Source organism: Echinops telfairi, unplaced genomic scaffold (genome assembly GCF_000313985.2).
Source record: "Echinops telfairi isolate 266 unplaced genomic scaffold, ASM31398v2 ScPeMD7_22;HRSCAF=79, whole genome shotgun sequence".
Lineage (NCBI taxonomy): Eukaryota > Metazoa > Chordata > Mammalia > Afrosoricida > Tenrecidae > Echinops > Echinops telfairi.
The window spans coordinates 7,402,810-7,423,199 of NW_022103919.1; the positions used below are offsets into that span (position 1 = coordinate 7,402,810).

A 20,390-nucleotide genomic window follows, 5' to 3' on the forward strand; every position below is an offset into this window, starting at 1 on the left:
TGCCACCAGGACTCCTTTGCTACGGCCACAGACAGCCTCCAGAGTGGACAGCTATGTCCTCTCAGGCCCCTCAAACCAGTGGCCTCAGCCTGAACTGTCCCCTGGGGCTCCTGGGGTCCAGAGCCAGCCTGATGGCCAGGACCTGCCCCCAGTGCCCAGTGTCCAAGGTCAGGTGCTCCCATGGACCACCAGGTTTCCAGAGTCCCTCCAGATGTATCTAATATAAGAGCCATCATCTTAAGTAAGGGTGTCTCCACAGTGAGGAAAGGGGTTCCGATGCTGTGGGTGTCTCCTAATCCTGGGGCAGCCTGCTTGGGCACCTCAAATCCAGGTGAGCAGCAAATAGAGGCCACCCTGAGGAATGAGGAGAGGGGGCAGCACTCCCCACCCCCTTGCCCAGGCTTCATCCCAGACCTGCTACCTCAGTGTCTTGGGGAACTCCCCACATGGTGTGGCCTCGAGCCCAGGTAACATAACATCCTCGCTGTGGGGTAAGCAGCCTTGGACTGCTAACTGAAAAGTCCAAGGTTCAGATCCACCAGTCTCTCTGAAAGATGAGGCTCTCTGCTCCCTTCAAGATTTACAGCTCCAGAAACTCTGTGTAGGGTCCCTGTGGATTGGAATGATCAGTAGGCAATGGGTGGGCCCCAGGTGGTCTGGAGGCGGTCTGAGAACCACTGATTCAAGTCTTTCGAAGGACTGCACTGGATTCCGTCTGGCCATAAGCATTTTGTCATTGTTATTGTTTGCATTCAGAGGCCAGGGGAAGAGAACATCCCAGGGCCTTTGCTCTCAGCAGAGCCCTGGCAGCAGAGTGATTATGGGTTGGGCTGTGAACTGCAAAGTCAGCAGTTTGAGCCCACCAGCATCTCTGAGGAAGAAAGACCAGGGTTTCTACTCTTGTAAATGGGCCGATACCACGGGCTCAAGTGGAAAGAAAAGGTTTTGAGAATGATGGTGGCAACATATGTACAAATGTGCTTGACACACTGGATGCATGTATGGGTGGTGATAAGAGCTGTAAGGGCCCCCAATAAAATTATTTTATTTAAAAAACCCACATGGGCAATTCTATTCTGCCCTTTCCGGTCTATAGGGTCACGATGAGTTGGCATCTACTCGATGGTAGCAAGTTTGGGGTTTTTCACTCTCAGAAACTTCCGTTGCCTCTGAGCTGCAGACAGCCCTGTTCTGTTGGTATCAACCTTGTGCTGGGTCTCTGGGAGCTGAAAGGTGGCCCAACATCCTTGCCTCGCTCAATTCCCTCAAAGTTGATCACCTCTCACTCTGGGATTCCCAAATGTCCCTCCAGAAGCTAAACATCTAGGTCTGGACCCCAGCCTCCCCTTTTTCGCCTACTTGCCCCATGAGGCTACTGCTCAGCCAGTGCATTAACTCATTACTCCCTGGGGCCTTTTGGTATCCTGTCTGGTCAGGCCCTCTGCTCGGTCCCTCTCTCTAGGCCTCCCTTTTCTGGGGCTGGTGAAATGCTCCTCTACCTGCCCATATCTGCCCCGCAGAAGTCCCACCCTAAGCCATGGGTGATTTTTCTCGTCATCACAGCTGAGCAGTCACCATTCTTGCTAAGGAACTAAAGCTTCCAAGTTAGAGATGTGGCCTTGAGCATGGGGTGTCACCTGTCATGTGGACCTGATGGCAATCTCAGGGCCCGTGGCACAGCTTTGGCGACCATCTTTGGGACAACAGAATAGGCTCCTAAACCTGGCTGGCCATTGAGTCCTCTCTGGAGGGCCTGTGTTGGTTGATTGCTGTTTTCAGGCCCAGGGCTAGTGTGACTCCCCTCCCCATCCCAGGTCTTTGGAGAAACAACAGATCTTAGCTGCCCGTTTCTTACCCACAGGGGACATTCAGATACAATTCCTGGTTCCTGGTGGGTTAGTGGTTAGGGCTCAGTCAGTACTCCCCCTGAAAAAACAAGCTCATGGCCACTGAATCAATGCCGACTCACAGTGACCCTATAGGACAGGATAGAGCTGCCCCTGTGAGTTTCCCAGACTGTAACCAGTAACGGGAATAGAAACCCCTGTCTTTCTCCCTCCAAGCGACTGGTGGTTCCAAACTGCTGGCCTTGTGGATTGCAGCCTAACGAGTAACACCCATGCTGCTGCCAAAGCCCCTTCCTCTGTGCGCTCAGATGAGTTTATGAACGAATGAAATCATGCCAGCCTGGCCTTACCACCCCCACCCCCACCAAGCACTCCGGAGAGTGATGCCCCAGCTGTGCAGACCTGTCCTAGACCTGTGCAGATGTGCAGCTTCTTACTTTCCCCTCTGCCCAGTCACCTGAGAAGTCCCAGAAATGGAGGGGCACGGCAGACCTCGTCCACCGAGGTGGGGTGACCACTCCTGAGATGCCCTTCGGAGTGGGGAGGAACCCAGGAGACCCTTCACTGAGTCCTTTGCACTCCCCATGCTCCACGGTGCTCACAAGGGTCACACCCGTGAGTCACTGGGGAAAGCTGGGACAGAGCCATGACTGGGGCGCAGCCTCTAGGGGAATGCTCCCTGGGACCAGCCCTTGAAGCAGGGCACAGCAGTGGGGAGCCTCCAGACAGAGGGTGCCCTGTCCTGCTTTGTCAGCAAAAGGTGGGCTGGGGTGGACTGTAAGAGAGGGGGCATGAGCTGGGGAGGAGTGGACAGTGAGGGGTGAAGGGAGGGAGTTAGCACCAGCACTTGGAGTTTGGACTTTACCACTTTGGGGCGTTGAGCCTTACCCCTGGAAGGATGTCCAATGGGCCTTTCACAAAGAACATTCTGGAAGCAGGTTGAGAAACGACTGGGGGTTGAGAAGGGGTGAACAAAGGAAGATTGAGGCGTGAACTTCAACCCCATCCCTTCTTGGGCCCTTGGCTGTCCCACAAGGGGACTCAGAGGAGCCTCCAGGGAACAGCCCCCCACTCCCGAAGAAGGGCAGCTGCCCGCATTCCAGCTGCCCCCCCTCAGAGAGGCCGCTCACAGCCCAGCCCCCTCCGGACAGCACTTGACCCCTGCAAGCCGCTTTTTGCCTCCAGGATAAAATATTCATGTCAGCCGAGCAGGCTCTCTTCGCGCAGGCTGCCTGTGTCTAGCTCGGGCTTTGCACAAGCTTTTAAAGAGCAGGCCGCCTTTCCTACTCTCTAAGCATTTTCTAAGTCCTGAATCGATAATGCACTTACTGGGCTGCCCGCCGCCTCCCCGAGTCCCTCCCCCGCGCCCTTGCCCTCCTTGCCCGGCCTTCCTCTTTCTTCCCTTCATCTTCCTTCCTTCCTTTTTTTTTTTTTTTTTTAAAAAAGCCTTAAATCTAAGCGTGGCGCTGTTCGGGTGGTGAGCCTAGCCGGCACAGGGGAGCGAGGCCGGCGGGGCAGGAGGTGGGAGCCCGCCGTCTGGGAGGAACAGGTGGAGCGCGCCCCCACCCCCACCCAGGGGGCGGAGGGAGGGGGAGGGAGCGGCTAAGCACCCCCAGCGGCTCGCGGTGGGGGAGCTGGGGGGGGAGGCTTAGGCTACCCCCAACTTCCCCCTCTCCTTCCCCTCATCACCTAGAAACATGTTCACAGCAGAACCAAACAGAAGCAAGCCCATCCAATCCTTCCCCACTCATAGGTGACACTTTGTAGGGGTTTTTTTTTTTTTTTTTTTTTTTTACAGTGACAACAACATTTATTCATCATTTCAAAGAGGAAAATTGATGCCACAAATGACTACTTTGAGGCATACATTTCTTCAACATTCCATCGAAGCGACTTTGTAGGGTTTCTGTGTGGCGCCTCTTTCCGGGAGCTAAAGGTCTTTCTCCTGTGGAGCGGCTGGTAGGCTTTGAACCTTGGACCTTGCCATTAGCAGCCCAGCGTTGATCCCACAGCGTCAGCGGGGCTCCATCACCAGGCAGAGGACCAACAAACGTAAAGGCACAAACAGTGTCTGTGGGATGCTGGCCAAAGTACACCTCTGAACTTTCTAGCACAGGAGCCAGTGCAGTGGGGTCTAGCTGTCCGGTTCAGTAGTGAGGTTCTAATCCCTGGGGGTATGCAAACAGAATGAGAGTCGTCACCCTCGGTCAGTGCACGACTGGTTGGTGAGGACAGCACTGGGGGCAGCAGGAGGCGGTGGGAGGCCAGAGGGATTGGCACAGTCAATGTTCAGCTGGGATAGAATTTCCTACCCCAAACATTCCTGGAAATCAGGCTGTGGGAAGACTACATATGTCCAGGACAGAGCAGAAGTTATCCTTTTTTTTTTTCTTTTTTCTTTTTTCCTAAGAATCACATTTTAAGTTCCTGGAGAGATTAACCCTTGTCTAGCCAGAATTTTGGCAAGTTAGCCCCTCTTCGCCCACACCCCTCCCTGCTCTCCTCCCCACCTGCTGTTCAGCCATGAATGGGAACAACACCCACTCTGGCTCTGCTCCGGGCTCTGCACTGGAGGCAGTTCATGGATGCCCATGCAGATTTTACTGCTGCCATCCCTGTTTCTCTGACCTTGGCTTCCCAGCTGACCCATTCCTGGGCAGCTGGACCACTGAGGCAAGTTATGGCAAAGAGCTCTGAAGGGCTGGCATCTCTGCTGGGCTGGTGGCGCAGCATCCCAGAAGCAGGTCTAAGGCCCTTAGGGTGTCCACAGTCTCATAACTGACTACTTCTCAGTTGTCCACTAACCACCCAGTCCTGCCTAGTGACCCTGGGCTGGTGGCTTCATCTCTCTGACCTTTGACTTTTCTCCAGAGCCATGGGAATTCAGTGAGAATTAGAAAACACATTGCATATCTGACTCCTAGTAAGCATGCAGCAAACATTATCACTATATCCCATTTTTAGAAGATCCTCACCCAATGAGCAAATGCTACCATGCACAAAGAATCTCTGGATGGCACAAACGGTTAACATGTTCAGGGACAGAGGGTTAACATGCTAAGCTGCTCACCGATAGATTGGAGGTTGATGTTAAACCAGGGAGACCTTCGAAGGCAGGCCTGACTGTCCACTTCTGAAAACTCAGCTATCAAAACGCCTTTGGAGCACACATCTACTCTTGACATACCTGGGTCCCCTTGAGTTGGGCCTGACTCAATGGCCGCTGGTTGAGTATGATGATAAAGGGGATGATGCCCGGTCCTGCAGCAGACTCAGCCTTGTTGTTTCAGCCACCGTCCATCATCTGATGGAGGGTCTTCTTCTTTTTCATTGACCCTTCACTTCACCAAGAACGATATGTACTCTGTCCCAGGGACAGAGCTGGAGGACACAAGAAAGAGTGTTACCAGCTGCATAGGGCGCATCCTGGTTGTGCCTTTTACAATATAGACTGGTTTGTTCTTCCAACAGCCTGCGGAACTTTCTCAGAATTCTTCACCCATTCAAATGCATTCCGTTTTACTTCGGTCTTCCTTATTCATTGTCCAGGTTTTGCATGCATATGGGGTGCTGGGAAAAGCCTTGACTTGGGTCAGGCACACCCCAGTCTTCAAAATGCCATCTTTAATACTTAACAGTGATCTTGTGCAGCAGACTTGTCCAATGTAACCTGTCGTTTGATTTCTTCATGACTGCTTCCAGGCGCATTGATCGTGGATACAAGCAAAATGAAACGCTTGACAACTTCAATCTTTTCTCCTTTTATCACGATGCTGCCTATTGGTCCAGTTGTGAGGCTTTGTGCGGCAAGTCTCCTGAAGGCTACACCTTGGCTGTTCATCAGCAAGTGCTTCAAGTCCTCCTGACTTTCAGCAAGCAAGGTTGTCATCTGCTTCTCCGGTGATTGGCTCAGCACACAGGTTGAAGATAGTGCAGATGGTCAATGGTGGGCAGGGTTGAAATGAAAGGCATAATGCTCTCGTCACTCCAAAATGTGGAGCAGTGTGGAGATGTGTTCTGAGAAATCGAAAAGCTGAGATGTGTCTTCTTGGACTTCAGGACAAGGGCAGAGGCAGGTCCAAGGTCGTTCCTTGGGTGGCACACAGAGTTTGGGTTTGGAGAAAGATGTGGCAGTCTGCTTCTGTAACGATTACAGCCTCGGAAACTCTATAGGACAGTGCTACCCTGTCCCTTAGGGTCGCTATGGGGTGGGATCTATTGGATGGTAACAAGTTTGGTTGGGTTTAGGAGCCTGAAGCTGGACGGTTTAAACCTACCCAGTGGCAAGGGCTGGAGATGTCTTTGTGTAAAGATTAGAGCCACCAAGTCCCCCTTGAGCCACATCTGAGGGTCACTGGTGAATCAAGATCTCCTTGAAGGTAGCGTTTTTGTGATTTGGGGGGTTTTGTTTAAGGGAAGGTCCTGGAGCCAGCCTGAGCAGCCAGGCTGGCCTGACCTCTAGGACCAGGAGGTGAGCCCCGTGGCCCCTGCAGGGTCAGATTGTGAGGGTGGGGTGGGGAGCCATCACACACACACACACACACACACGCACACGCACACGCACACGCACACGCGCGCGACTGTTCAGGCCTGAGCCTCCGCAGGGCTGTGCGGGGCGGGGCAGGGCGGTTTCCGCAGAGTCACAGGCTGGGAAGCCTCAGCGCCCTCCCGGGCAGCCGGTGACCTTGATGGTGTCCAGGGCTTCTGCTGGAAAAGAGACCGAAAAAGGAGGTGGCGGGGAGGGGGGGGGTGTTGGGGAAGAGGCGCTGCCTGCGAGGTGGGGAGGAAAAGGGAGTCCGTGGCGGCGAGAGCCAGAGGGAGCGGATCAATGAAACCACCGGAGAAGGAGCGCGCGGGCGGGCGCGGGGCGGGGAGCGTTAGAGACCGTCAGAGCGGCTCGAATTAGAATCGGCTCCGAGCAGAATCTCCGTTTCCGCTTTGTTAATAATTCATCCCCGCTGCAACTTTTCTTACCAATAAATAGGAAATAATTCGTTAGGGAGAATTCCCTTGGGCGCCCCGCCCCCTCCGCTTTTCTCCCTGGAGTGAGCCGGGGTGGGGGTGGGGCGCGCGGCCGGGACCGTTCCTCCGTAGAGGGGGAGGGGGCGGTGGGATGAGGGGGTGGGCCGCAGTCATAAAGAAGCGCCTCCCAGTTCGATGATTTAGGCTGCAAATGTAAGCTAGGAGCATGATAGCCCACTGTGATAGGCTGTTTCATAAATACGGAAACTGAGACTCTGCCAGGGCCAGGCCCCCACCCAAGGCTGCCCATAGTGCCATTAGGGGCACTGCTCTGAGTCCCATACGCATACCCCCATGGGGTCAAAGCCGAACCAAACAAGCAAAACTTCATCAAAGTGTTTCAGACAGTGGGCTGGAGCCCCACCGTGCTACAACGCACCACTGCCCCAGGCCTCTGGGTGGTTGTGAACATCCAACCTTTAGATCAGTGGTACAGGACTAACTCTTTTTGCCACCTAGCTACCTCCCCTGGATCGGGTGCTTATGACCAATTGACACTTCTCCCAGGCTGGAAGGAAGAGTTTTCTCCCTGCAAACTTCCAGAAGTGTGGACAGCATAGGAGGGGAAGACTAGCTTAGTTGCCCCTCTGCTTCCTCCCCACATCTCTGCCCCTCCCTACTTCAGGTTTTAATAAAGAGCCCTGGTGGCATAGTGGTTAAGCATTGGACTACTAACCGGAAAGTCAGCAGTTTGAAACCATCAGCTGCTCCAAGGGAAAAAGATGAGGCTTTCTATTCCCATAAACAGGTACAGTCCTGGAAACCCAGGGGGGCGGTTCTACATGAGGGCCCCTATGAATCAGACACAGCTCAGTGGAAGTGAGTTTGGTCTTTGAAAGACGTGTTTAAGGTGCCCTGGTGGTGTTGTGGGTTAAGATTTGGACTGCTAGCTGCCATGTTGATGGTTCAAACTCACCAGTCACTCCTCCTGAGAAAGATGAGATGACTTGCTTCTGTAAAGAGTTACAGTCTCAGAAACCCTAAGGAGCAGTTCTCTGTCCTATAGGGTCACCACGCATTTGGACTTGAGTGAGAACAGGCGCTGGGGCTGCCAGTGCCCACCCCCTCAGCACCCGAGGGAACACTTGGATACTGATGTTCCAGGTCCCTCACCCCCTTCGGCACCCCACATGGGAGCCTCTCCTTGGCAGTCTTCTGCCACCCACCTTGGACGAGACAGCTGCCTCCAGCCCCAGTTGAGGTTGACAGGGCTGAGGATGAGACGGCTTTAGTTGGCAACCCGGCAGACAGGTTCAAAAAAAAATCTGCCAGCTGCTAAACTGTTCCCCGGGTCTGCCCACACGCCTGCGTGCACTGCCTCCCTGGAAGAACCCAAGTTTGTGTGAGAGTGGTAGGTCCCCGACTGGGGGTGGCCGTGTCCTTCCCCTTTGGGGTGAAGGACGTATTCTCCCAACTTCTTGAAGATGCTGGGCTCAGAGACCAAGCCTCTAAATTCTTGTCCCACCTTGGGGCTCTGTGGCCTTGAGAAGCTGCCTTGCTCTGCTGAGCCTACTCATTTTGTCTGTCAAACACAATCCCGTCCTCCAGACCTGACTTCTGGAGGGGTGGGGGCGCTCCATACATGGTGGGCTTTCACATTTGCTCAGTTCCTGGGCGGGTTCGTGTGCTCAGCGGCTAATGGAAAAGATTGAATTTATCCAGAGGGACCTGATAAGAAAGGCCTGGTGATCTACTTCCAAAAACTCAGCTCTGAAAACCGTGAGAAGCGCAGGTCTAGTGGGCTGCCCTGAGTCAGTCAGCCCCGTGGTGGTAGCTGGTTTGGGGTGCTCATATCTGCTCAAGCCCCCTGGCAGGGAGGTGGTCATGATGCTCTCCTAACAACCAGCTGCTGCCCGTGTGGCATCTGATGTGACTCTTATAGGTCCCCTGGGACATCCGCGCTGTCAGTCTCCTCGGACCTTCTTTCAAAGACTATGGGTTCCTGGGAAATGCCAGATCCAGTGTGCATGGAAACAGGTCAGGCTTCCTCGTAGACCTTCCTCTCCAGGAGAGAAACTGAGGCTCAGAGAAGTTGAGTGACTTGCCCAAGCTCACAAGCATCTAGGGGAGGCCCTGTACCTACCTGGTCATCCACTCACAAAGCTCGGGCTTCCCCACTGCACTTTGGGGTAAAAGGCCAGCCACCCTAACAGTGCTTATTCTTCCCGGGATTTCATTCCCATGCAGTGACTCAGCCTCCCTGGGCTCCTGAGTTCGGGGCCTAGAGGTTCATGCACCCCAGACTTCCCACAGGCTCAGTTACCTCTGTGTTGCTAATAGTTCACTTTCCCATTCAATTATATTTTTTGCCCGCAGCTTGTCCACAGTGTTTACAACCTGGCCTCTGACTCCAACTGCACCCTCTGCACAGAAAATCACATAAAAGCAAAACCATTTAAAAGACCATAAAAAGGTCTGAAAGGCGTGGTATAAAATGTTTTCTCCACAGACTATTCCATACCAGGCATCCCCTACAAGAGTCTACAAAGGGAACTTGCACTGTCTTTGGCATCTGGGGGGGCTGGACCCCCATTTGGCTCCCTTCCCCTTCCCCTGCACCCCAGGGCCTTATCCCTTAAAAATGTGCCGCTTTGCCTTGCAGGTGATTTGTCTTTGTGTCATAAGGAGCTCTGATGGGCTAAGCATTGGGCTGCTAGCCCCAAGGTCGGTGGTTCAAACCCATCAGCCGCTCCTGCAGGAGAAAGAGGGGCTGTCTACTCCTGTGAAGAGTTACAGCCCCGACAGCTGTGACTTTGCGGTGTGGGTCCATAGATACACAGAGACTACAACTCTTTACTGTATATATCTGTATACTGGCCTGGTGGTCTCACCTTTCCTCTCCCTCCTGCAGAGGGTTGCTAGGAGGGTCCTGGAGCTGAAGGTCATGCAGCAGCTGTGGAATAATAATAGGCCAAATCGGTTGTGATGGAGTCTCTCAGAGGTCACGGTGACCCGCTGTGCACAGAGCAGAACTGCTCCATAGAATGTCAAGGCTGGGACCTTCTGGAAGCTGATGGCCAGATGTTTCTTCCGAAGTGGGTGGATTTGAGCCTCCAACCTCTCGGACAATAGTTGAGCACTTAACCATTTGCACCCCCCAGAGACTCCAACTGCTCAATACTCGTTGCTGCTATTCCATCTGGGGACCTCTGCCAGACATATCACACATAGCACCTCCTACAATGCTGGAGGAGCAGTCAGAGGCTCCAAGAGGGTCCGTTCTCAAGGTTCCACGGGCTCAAGGGCGATGGGACCCCAGGGCATTTGGACTCTAGAGCGAGTTCCCCAGACTGCTCTGTTCCTCCAAGCTGGCCTAGCCTCTAGGACAGGGATTCATTGTCCCTGATAACGAGTTGGGCTGCTAACCATAAGGTTCACAGTTCAAAACCACTAGCCCCCCCACCCCAAGGGAGAAAGATGAGGCTTTCTCTAGTCCAGTAAAGAGTTACAGTCTTTGGAACCTCACGGGTGGGGGTGGGGGGGCAGAGTTCTATCCTGTAGGAGCCTCTCGGACTCACTAGGAGTCGGCATTGACTTGATGCTGATGGCGGGGAGCCTATGAAAACCTCAAGGTCAGCAGTTTGAAACCACCAGCTGCTCTGAGGAAGACAGCTGAGACTTTCTACTCCCATGCAAAGTTCTAGGCTGGGGAACCCAGAGCGGGTTCTGTTCTGTCCCAGAGGGTCGCTGGGAGTCAGAATGGACTGGATGGCTGTGAGTTTGAGTTTGTTGTTTTAGAGGGTTGTTTGTTTGTTTGTTTGTTTGTTTGTTTGTTTTGATGAATTCCTAGCAGATTGAGAGTCATAGCCCCTAGGCTGAGTCACCAAGAACTTCTTGGATTTGTAAGGCATCTTGGTGACACTGTGGGTTAGACTCTTCGTGGCTAACTGCAAGGTTGGTGGTTTGAACCCCCAGTTACGTCTCCCCTTTCTCTGCTCCCGAGGTGCCGGCACCCCGCCCTACAGGGGCCCTGTGAGTTGGACACAACTCAAGGGCAGTGGGTTTGGGTGTGTGGCTTTTTTTTCTTGAACAACATTTTCTGAAGAAAAGTCGAAGGCTTTTGCCAGGGCTCTGGGGTTTTTTTTTTCAATCCATGAAATGCTTCAAGAAACAATTTCTGCTTTCGATAATATCAAAGGTCGTGTTTGGTGTCATCCGGAAAGGTTAGGGATGAGCCTCAGACCTCCGCGGCTGCTTCTCCTCGGTTGGAAGCGACTTGAGTTTCATGAGTAGTTATCTGAGGGGGGCTGTGCAGACCAGGAAGGCTGGTGCCCTCTGGGGGACAATCTCATCCCTCCCACCCCTCCCACCCCGGCTGTCAGCTGTCAGCTGCTGCTTCAGGGAGGTGGGAGGTGGGGTACGCCATACTGGGCCTCTGATCTCAGGCTGGATCTGTGGTGTTCTCCCTAGTGGGGACACGGGACAGCAGGAGACCCAGTACCCCCCTCCCACAACATTGAAATGGTTAAATGAATTACAAGATCCTTGGATGGGAGGGAAAGATAAATGGGAGAGGGAAAGGAGAGAGAGAAAGAGAGAGAGAGAGAGAATTTTGTTGGCGTCGGCTTGGGATTTATTTATTGTACTCGCTGTTGATTAAGCCTGCTCCACAGCAGGCGAGGGGCTGGTAAATACACAGGCTGATTCATTAGCTTCTGACCATCTGCTTCCCCGGGCCGGGGGCTGGGGGGCCAGGCAGGTCCTGCAGGTTGGGGCAGCCAGGCCTTGGCAGCCAGGTGGGGCCCCCTGCCCCTGACCGAGCTGTGTCAGTCTTCCCGATGACAGACAGGCCAGGCACAGCTGGGAGCTGGGAAGGGTCCTGTGAGGACCCTGACCTGTCCCCCAATGCCCAGCAGGGACCAGGAGGCCCAAGCGGGGTTGGGGAAGGTAAAGCAGAAGGACAAAGAGGCGAGGTGTGGGATGGACAGCTAACAGAAGCTGGAGGTTGACAGCAGCAATACCCACACTCAATATGAGCTGTGTTACAGTTAACATAATTATTACCACGAGTTCATGTCATATAGGATGGCATGAACAAATAAGTTCAGTAAGCGATTCCAGAGACATTAAATAACTCCATGGTGGACGATGAGGGTGCTGGGCTCCAAGGGTGTGCAAACCTGGCGGGCTTCCTGGAGGAAGTGTGTGGGAGGTGTTCTGACACTTGAGAGGCAGGGGCGTGGTGACAGGATTAAAGCATGGAGACAAGGGGTGCCTGGCAAGGGGTGACTCAATGATAAAGTGGATGGAGTCCTGTGAAGTCACCCGGTGTCAGCCGACTGAGAAACCAGGCTAGTGGAGGAGGACTCTAGAGGTAGGCTGGGGGTGGGGGGTGGAGAGGTGGGATTGCTCCAAACTCACAATTCAGCCTCTCCCCTCCGACTCTAGAGGCAGTAAGAGAAGGGAGCACTCAGCCTGTAGGGTGAGGGCCATTGCTGGGCTGGTGGGCGAAAGAGGGAAGACCCCACGCCTGATTGCAAACCCTGTCCTTCCAGGTCTCCCCACCTCCCAACCACGCACGGAAGAGCTTGTAGGGCATCTGGCCGCTGATTCTTTCCCCCAAACGGCACAAACAGGGCCCACCTGAGCAACCTTCACTGCAGTGGGCCGGCAGAGGGTCTGCCCTAAGAGATGATGACCGGGGAGGGAGCTTGCTCATCGGTCCGCCTGCCCCTTCAGGCCCCGGTGCGCTGCTGTCTCCCCGCTCCTCACCAGGCTTTGCCTCTGTGCGCCTTTGAGTTTTCTCCCTGAGGCCTCTCTGTCCCCTCCTCATTCAGGGCGACTTGCCCAGGTGTTCCGCCTCCAGGTGAGGAAGTTTAGCATGCGCCCAGCTTTGGAGCCCGTGAGATCACCTGCTTTGTGAGATCCCACCCAGGTGCAGGTGTCTCTTCTGAAACACCACCTGCTCTCAGGGAAACCCAGGCCACCATCTCCATGTGTGTACAAAGAGGTATCAAACTGGCTCAGTGGACCCTCTTCCACCAGAGGCTCATGGGCTTTCTGAACTGGGGAGGGCTCGGTTGGGTGGGATAGGCCATGGGCTTGTGGGAGACCCCAAACAAAAAGCTAAGCTCACTACCATGGAGTCGATGCCAATTCATGGTGACCCTATAAGGCAGGGTAGAACTGGGCCCTGTGGGTTTCCCAGTCTGTAACTCTTTACAGAGGAAGTCTCATCTTTCGCCTGCATAGTGGCTGGTGGTTTCGAACTGCTGATCTCAGAGTCAGCAGCCCAACCTATAACCCCTGTGTTGCCTGGTCTCCGAGAACAGAGCTATTTTGGTCTAGGGGTGCTTTATAGAACCTTCCCTGGTAACCCCCAAGGCCAGCCCTGCCCAGCGAGGAGCCCTGGCCCCCTGGGAGCCTGTCCTTGGCTGGAACAGATCAAAGCTGATGGCCCAAGGCCTGGCTGCAGTGACATGCAGTGCAGGGCTGGAAGGGGGTGTCAGGACAGCCCCTCAGAAGGTGACGAGTCCACTACCCCCAGGGAACCAAATGATTTATTTCAGAGAGAGAGGTTTTCACTTAGATCCCAGCCGTTTTGTCTCCGAGCAAACCAGGGATCTGAAATATTCATCAAAAGGGGCTGCCAGTCTTCTAGGGTGCGATGTGGTTATTAGTGACATTTTTAGGCCTCCACTGTGCGTTCACCAGTGGACCAGATGCAGGGCAATGGGTTTGGCTCTCATGGTGCCCACTGGGCAGGGACAAAAGCTAGCTCAGCCTTGGGATGGAGGTGGAGGCTCAGTTGGGGGGTGGGGGTTGTGGCAGGAGTAGGCATGTGTCAGAGGTAGAGTAGGACAGTAAGGGAGCGAGAGAGTGGACCCTGCCATCCTCAACCAGTGCCCCTTGTGAGGAACCTGCCAGACATGCACTGGCATCCAGGAATGGCTTGCCACAAGGACATACCCCTGGGAAGGGAGCCGGCCTACCAACACTCAGCCTCCTTCCTATATGCCCAGGGCTCCCTGAGACAGAAGCATATGCTTCGGGCTGAACACAGTGACTGGTGGGCAGGATGCATCAGACAGGGTGGGGGTGGTCCTTCTCTTCCCAGCTGGGACCTCGGCCAGCTTCCAGGGCCAGCCTCCTCCATCTCGGGCGTGGAGAGGATGCACCTGCTTTGTGAGGAGGAATGAGAGAACTGGGAGCAGGAAGTCTTCAGCACAATGCTAGCATCAGGTAACACTGGGGACTTTGACTTCCACCGCAGCACTATTGTTGCTGCCTGCGGATGGTAGCTTTCCAAGGGAAGGCAGCTCTGTGTACACATTGAGCGAGAACTTTGGAGACAGAGTGTGAAGGGCCAGGTCAGGAGCGGGAAGGTCACCTGAGAAGGCTCAGCAGCAGTACAAGCAATGCTGGAGGACCAGAAGGGTCCGGTGAGCCCTGTCCAGGGAGGGCAGGCAGGGCTCAACCTGGGGGAGTGTGTTAGTCAAAACTGACTAGAGAAACAAATCCAGGGAGACACTCATGTGTGTGTAAGAGAGAACTTTATATCAAAGAGCAATTGTACATTAAGAAAGCATCCAGTCCAGTCCAGATCGGGTCCATAAGTCTGATGTTAACCTATATGTCGATACTAGTCCATAAATTCCTCTTCAGACTCACGCAGCACATGCAATGACGCGGAATGCAGGAAGAAAGATCACAGGCCAGTGGGTGGGAAGTCTTTTTTTGAGGGGGAGGTGGGAGTCTTGTGGATCCAGTGGTGGTGGAAGCATCTCAGCCCTGGCGTGGATCTCCACATGGCTCCTCCAGCTCCAGGACTCTGGCTCCATCAGCATGGCTCCATGTGGCTTGTCAACAGGAATGCCTGGCAGGGAGTGTCTGTGTCCTAACTCCAGCAAGCTATTTATATCCTTCGTGCCTCTAAATGAGGTCATCAAGCTGCGACCTGATTGACAGGCGAAACTCCACCCCTTCACACGCTGACAGGAGATTCTGTAGCTGCCACAGAGCTTTAGGGCTGGCTCCTACAGGCAGCAGGGAAGCAGAGGGCTGTGAAGTGGAGTTGAAACACTTTCCCTTCTAGATTGTATCGAAACCAAGGCAGTTGCTATCAAGTTCACCTCCACTCCCAGAGACGCTGGGCAGGTCAGAGAGCACTGTGCTCCACAGAACTGTCACGGGTGAGTTTTCTGAAGGAAACCTCCAGGCCTGTGTTTGGAGGTTGGCTTGAGCCCCCAACCCTCTGGGTAGCAGCCGAGTGCATGAACCCAGGGACTGAGAGGAGGGAGAGCGTGTGCTTTCTTGGGAAGCTAGCAGGTTGCCCATCGTTTTTTGCACCTTGAGGAAGAATGAGGAAATGGATACAAGCTACACACCTGGGAGACTTCCTGAGGCCCACGACTTGGGGACACACAATCTAGCTCAGCTATTCTCTACCTGTGGGTCGTGACCCCTTTGGGGGTCAAACGACCCTTTCACGGGGGTCCCCCCTGATTCCTAACAGTAGCAAAATGACAGTGATGAAGTAGCCACGAAAATTATGGTTGGAGGTCACCACCACTGTATGAAAGGGTCGTGGCCCTAGGAAGGGCCTGAGCAGCCCACCCTCACCCCTCCCCTCCGCTGTCCCCGCCCCGCTGCAGGAGAACCCGTACCTGTGCAGCAATGAGTGCGATGCCGCCAACCCAGACCTGGCCCACCCGCCCCTGCTCATGTTCGACCAGGAGGACGAGGGGCTGACCACGTACTGGCAGAGTGTCACGTGGCGCCGCTACCCGAGCCCGCTGGAGGCCAACATCACCCTTTCCTGGAACAAGAGCGTGGAACTGACGGATGACGTGGTGGTGACCTTCGAGTACGGCCGGCCCACCGTCATGGTCCTGGAGAAGTCCCTGGACAACGGGCGCACGTGGCAGCCGTACCAGTTCTATGCCGAGGACTGCATGGAGGCCTTCCACATGCCCGCCCGCCGGGCGCGGGACCTGGCATCCTCCAGTGCCCACCGGGTGCTGTGCACCGAGGAGTACTCGCGCTGGGCCGGCTCCAAGAAGGAGAAGCACGTTCGCTTCGAGGTGCGGGACCGCTTCGCCATCTTCGCCGGCCCTGACCTGCGCAACATGGACAACCTCTACACCCGGCTGGAGAGCGCCAAGGGCCTCAAGGAGTTCTTCACCTTCACGGACCTGCGCATGAGGCTACTGCGCCCCGCCCTGGGCGGCACCTATGTGCAGCGGGAGAACCTCTACAAGTACTTCTACGCCATCTCCAACATTGAGGTCATTGGCCGGTAAGGCTGGAGGGTGGGGGTGGGCGTGGAGGGGTGTTACCTGGTGAGCAAAGGGGCGGCCCAGGCTGGTCAAGGCCGCACAGAATTGCATGGAGGGAGGGGGATGCGTGGAGGGTCTGTGTTCTCCCTGTGCCCTGGACTCCTCCCAGCCGCTGGGAAGTGGGGAGGCTTGCAGGAGATGGGTGGGGCCTAGGTAAGACCGGGTGCTGGTGCACAGAGGGGCTCCGTCAGTCACTGTGTATCCACTCGGTGAATGGGCTCTTGGGTCAGAGCCCCATCATCGGCACAGACCAGTTGGCATGGCCCAAACCCAGGTGCACAAAGGCACTCATGTTAGGCAGGCCTGAGAGACATGCCCTATGGCGCAGGAGGGAACCCAGCCTGTTCTTGGCGTGGCCAGGGTGTAGACAGCCTGGGATTGCTGCGTCAGCTTTTGAGTGCACAACTTGGGCGTAAACTGAGTCTGGAGGACAGGCTTTGGAGAGGCCCAGGAGTTAAAGGCAGCCTTTGTCACCCAGGAACTGTTTAGGTCGTGGGTTTCCGAATAGCTCCCATCCTGTGCTCCTTCACCAGACTATCTTCCGGTCTGTGGGGGCCAAGGCTTCATCCAGGAGCCCCAGCATAACGCCCTGGTCTATACTGAGGGGAGAAGCTTGGGGAGGCACCCATCACGAGGTAACTCCAGGGAAAGAGTCTTTGGGGGGAAGTAGCATGTGCTGCAGGGGCTCCCCAAGGGTGGTCCCATGCAAGCATCACCCGGGAGCTCCATGGAAACGCAGATTCCCTGGCGCCACATCAGACATTCGGCATCATCACCTCCAGGTGGTAGGGCCCAGCAAGCTGGGTTTTCATAAGCACCTCCCTGCCCAGGACTTTCTGATGCCCATTCATGCCCCGCAGGGGTAATGGTTGGAAGCATGAACTCTGAGACCAGAAGATCTGAGTTTGATCCCAGCTCGGCCATCCTCCGACTAAGCCCTGGGCAAGTGCTGCTTTGTGCCTCTGTTTGCCCACCTGTGCAGTAGGGTGATAGCAGCCATTTGCGTCAGTCTGGGGAAGGTGGGTGAGTTCAGTGAATTGAAGCTGGTAAGCCACTCACGACGGTGTCTGGTGCACAATTTGGGCAACAACCACCACAAAGGCATTTGTTGAGCACAATATGGATAGTTAAAAGCAGGGCCCCAGAGGGCTGTGGCAGGCTGAAGGGGGGCATCTTTGAGTGCCAAGGAGGTTGGACCATCCTCAATCACCAGCAGCTCGGCTTAGGCGGGCCGAGGCAGGGGCCTCACTCAGCGACCAGCTGGGACAACATAGCCTGGGCATCTTTCCATGGCAGGCTCTAAATCCTGCCCAAGGTTACCATCACTGATGAGCACAAAAGGCCGTTGGCTGTATGGTGTGTGTCGCATAATCCTATGTTTGTAGCACATCTAGTATGCCCGGGCATACACCTTTTATGTGGAGTATGCATTGGGATAACACTTGTTTAGGGAGAAAAACAATCGCAGGATGAGGGAGGAAGAGACGGACAACACAAGGACCGCCTCCTAGCTGTCTCCCGGGGCTGTGCCTGGGGTGGGGGCTGGGCAGAGGCAGCAGGGCCCTGTGCTAGCATTTTATTTTGATAACATGTATGGAAGCCGGCTGGACAAAGACAAAAGTGAGTGAATGGTGAAAACGGAATCAGGTTCAAGGTGGGCAGATTTCAGAGCTGGCAGATGGGGTGCAGCAGGTGCACCTGCCAGGAGCTGTGGCTCTGACTCCCCTGTTTTCTGTCCCTCCCAATTTAAAATCGGGGATGTTTTGGAAACCACTAGGCCACTGTTTGGAAACTCTGGCCACTGTTGTGGGAGCCGAGGCGTGCTTCTGTGCCTCCCTTAATCCAGTGTGGCCATCTATCTCAGGGGTCCCTGCTCTTGGGATGCACCTGTCAGGCTAATTAAAGCCCCCCTCCCCCACCCACCCACACACACCAGGGAAGTCTTGCTCAGTCAAGCACCTGAGTGCGTCAGGCTTCCCTGGTGTCACAGCCATGTACGGACCGGTCTTGGGACCACCCTCATCTTCATGACTGTGGTCAAGGCCCCCATTTTACACCTTAGTAGGCATCTCAGGCCGCGGTCCTGATGTCTGAGCCAGCTGCTGGGGCCTGACTGGGATGGCAGGACTCGGGGCCTGGTTGGTAGTTGCCGTCAAGTTGGTGTGGATTTCTGGTGACCCCATGTGCAGAATAGAACTGTCTCCAGACCGGTCTTCTGAGATGAAGGAACCCCGGTGGTGTGGTTACGTGTTGGGCTGCTAACCACAAGGTCAGCAGTTCAAAGCCACCAGCTGCCACACAGGAGAAAGATACTGCTTTCTACATCCATCAAGTGTTACAGTCTCAGAAACCCACAGGATCAGTTCTCCTTTGTGCTACTGGGTCTCTGTGATGTGGAATCCACTTGATGGCAGTGAGAAAATCACGTGTCTCTGGGTGGGACTACACCCTTTCAGTCGGTCATCAATTGCTTAATCATTTGCACCCCGAGGGACTCCTCAGGACCCCCAATGTCCCTGCCATCCCACCAGGATGAGGGTCCTCTCTCTCCTAGGAGGGCCTGAGATGCAGACACAGAAATGGAGCCTGCTCCTGAAGGGATACAGGGCCAGAGGGACAGGGAACAGTCATCCTCCTTCCTAGCCTGATCCACATGCAGATCCCTGTGTTAGCGCCAGGTGACGTGGGTTCAAACCCTGCCCCTCAGCGTCCTCTTTCTGAGCCTCAGTTTCCTACCTGCACTCTCACCTGGCTACCTGGAGCTCCAGCCTTCCAGGTGAGGTGGCAGGATGGTCCCTGCCCAGCACCTCGCAGCTCCCCTTGGCACCAAACCTCTGTGGGTGGTGAGGATGAGCTGTCGTGGTGGCAAAATTACTGCAATCAATTCACAGATGAAGTAAGTACTCTTCAGGCAGGCTGGTTGGCAGGAAAGTGGCAGCTCGGCTTATCGATTAATTAGGCCTGGCTAGATGGTTCAGCAGTGACCTGAACCTGGCTGTGACTTCCCCCACTTTTCCTTATTAAAGTTCTGGTGGGAAAGCCCCAGCCAGGGAACTAGAGACAGCCAGAGATCTTGGCAGGACGGACTGGGCACGACCAGAGGATGCTCCTATGTTCCTAGCAGACCTCGGGGCACCTCCAAGGGCTCTCAGATTCTGGGTTTTCAAACTGACCCTCTACGGTGTTCCCTGAGAATTCCATGACCCAGAGAGTCCATGCTGCCTCCCCACGTTGTCGATGAACATAAAGTTGCTCGTTGGGTCGGTTCCAACTCTTGGTGGCCCAGTGTCCAATGGATCAGAGCACTGCCCGCCCCAATATTTGACCCCCCCACTGTGGCCACATCTCCATCCCTCTCACTGAGGGGCCTCCTCTTTCTCACAGACCTGCTGACTGAGCACAATGTCTTTCTCGGAGGTCTGAGCCCTCCTGTTGACATGCCCCAGACCAAGTGTCACTACCCTCCCTGCTAATGAGCCTTCTAAAGAGTACTTCTTTCAACGCAGATTTCTTTGTGCCCCTGGCCACCCCTGGCATGTGTCCTAGCCTTTCTCACATCAGGATTCAAAGGCGTCACTTCTTCTTCTCTCTTTTTGATTCATCACCAGCTAACAACATAGCTACTCTTCTTGAGCTTCTATCAAGGGCGCTGCTGAGGGCTTTACGTGCATGATCTTGTTGGATCCACAGCAATGACTCCCAATGTGTGTCGAATGCTTAGGACCCCACGAAGGAGCCCTGGGATGCAGTCGTTGGCCGCTCCACTGTCAACCAAAAGGTCGGCAGTTCAAAACCACCCACGAAGGACTCTACAGGAGAAAAGACCTGGCAGCCTGCTCCCCAGCAGATGACACCCTGGGAAATGCTAGGAAGGACGTCTCCTGTGTCCTATAGGGTAGCTCACCGTCAGGGTGGACTTGAGGGCACTTAGCAGCAACAGGAAGATCCCACAAGCTTAGGACGTTGCTTTGAGCAAGCTGAACCTGATCCCTGAACCATGGGACTTGCCCTAGGGCCCCATGTTTTCTGATGACAAGGAGCCTGAGGCTTGAGGACAGGCACACAGCGACACCCAGCCTGCACCCTGGGCCAGCCAGTCTCTGCCACTGACCTTTCATTGGCGGCTACCTCCTCATTTCCAGGACCACAGCTTGGACAATGACTTTTCTCTCTTGAGCTCTGGCAGTTTATAACATAACCTGGCTGGAAGGGGTGACAGGTGATCATCACTAGTGGTTCTCCC

General features: G+C 54.8%; 1 protein-coding gene across 1 annotated transcript in view; it reads left to right on the top strand.

Moving 5' to 3' along the window:
* NTNG2 (netrin G2) overlaps nt 1-20,390 on the top strand; it is a 79,615-nt gene that overhangs the window by 17,117 nt on the left and 42,108 nt on the right. Inside the window, exon 3 of the mRNA XM_045288522.1 lies at nt 15,464-16,107. Within this exon, the coding sequence (XP_045144457.1) occupies nt 15,464-16,107 (644 nt within the window). The remainder of the gene's footprint in view (nt 1-15,463; nt 16,108-20,390) is intronic.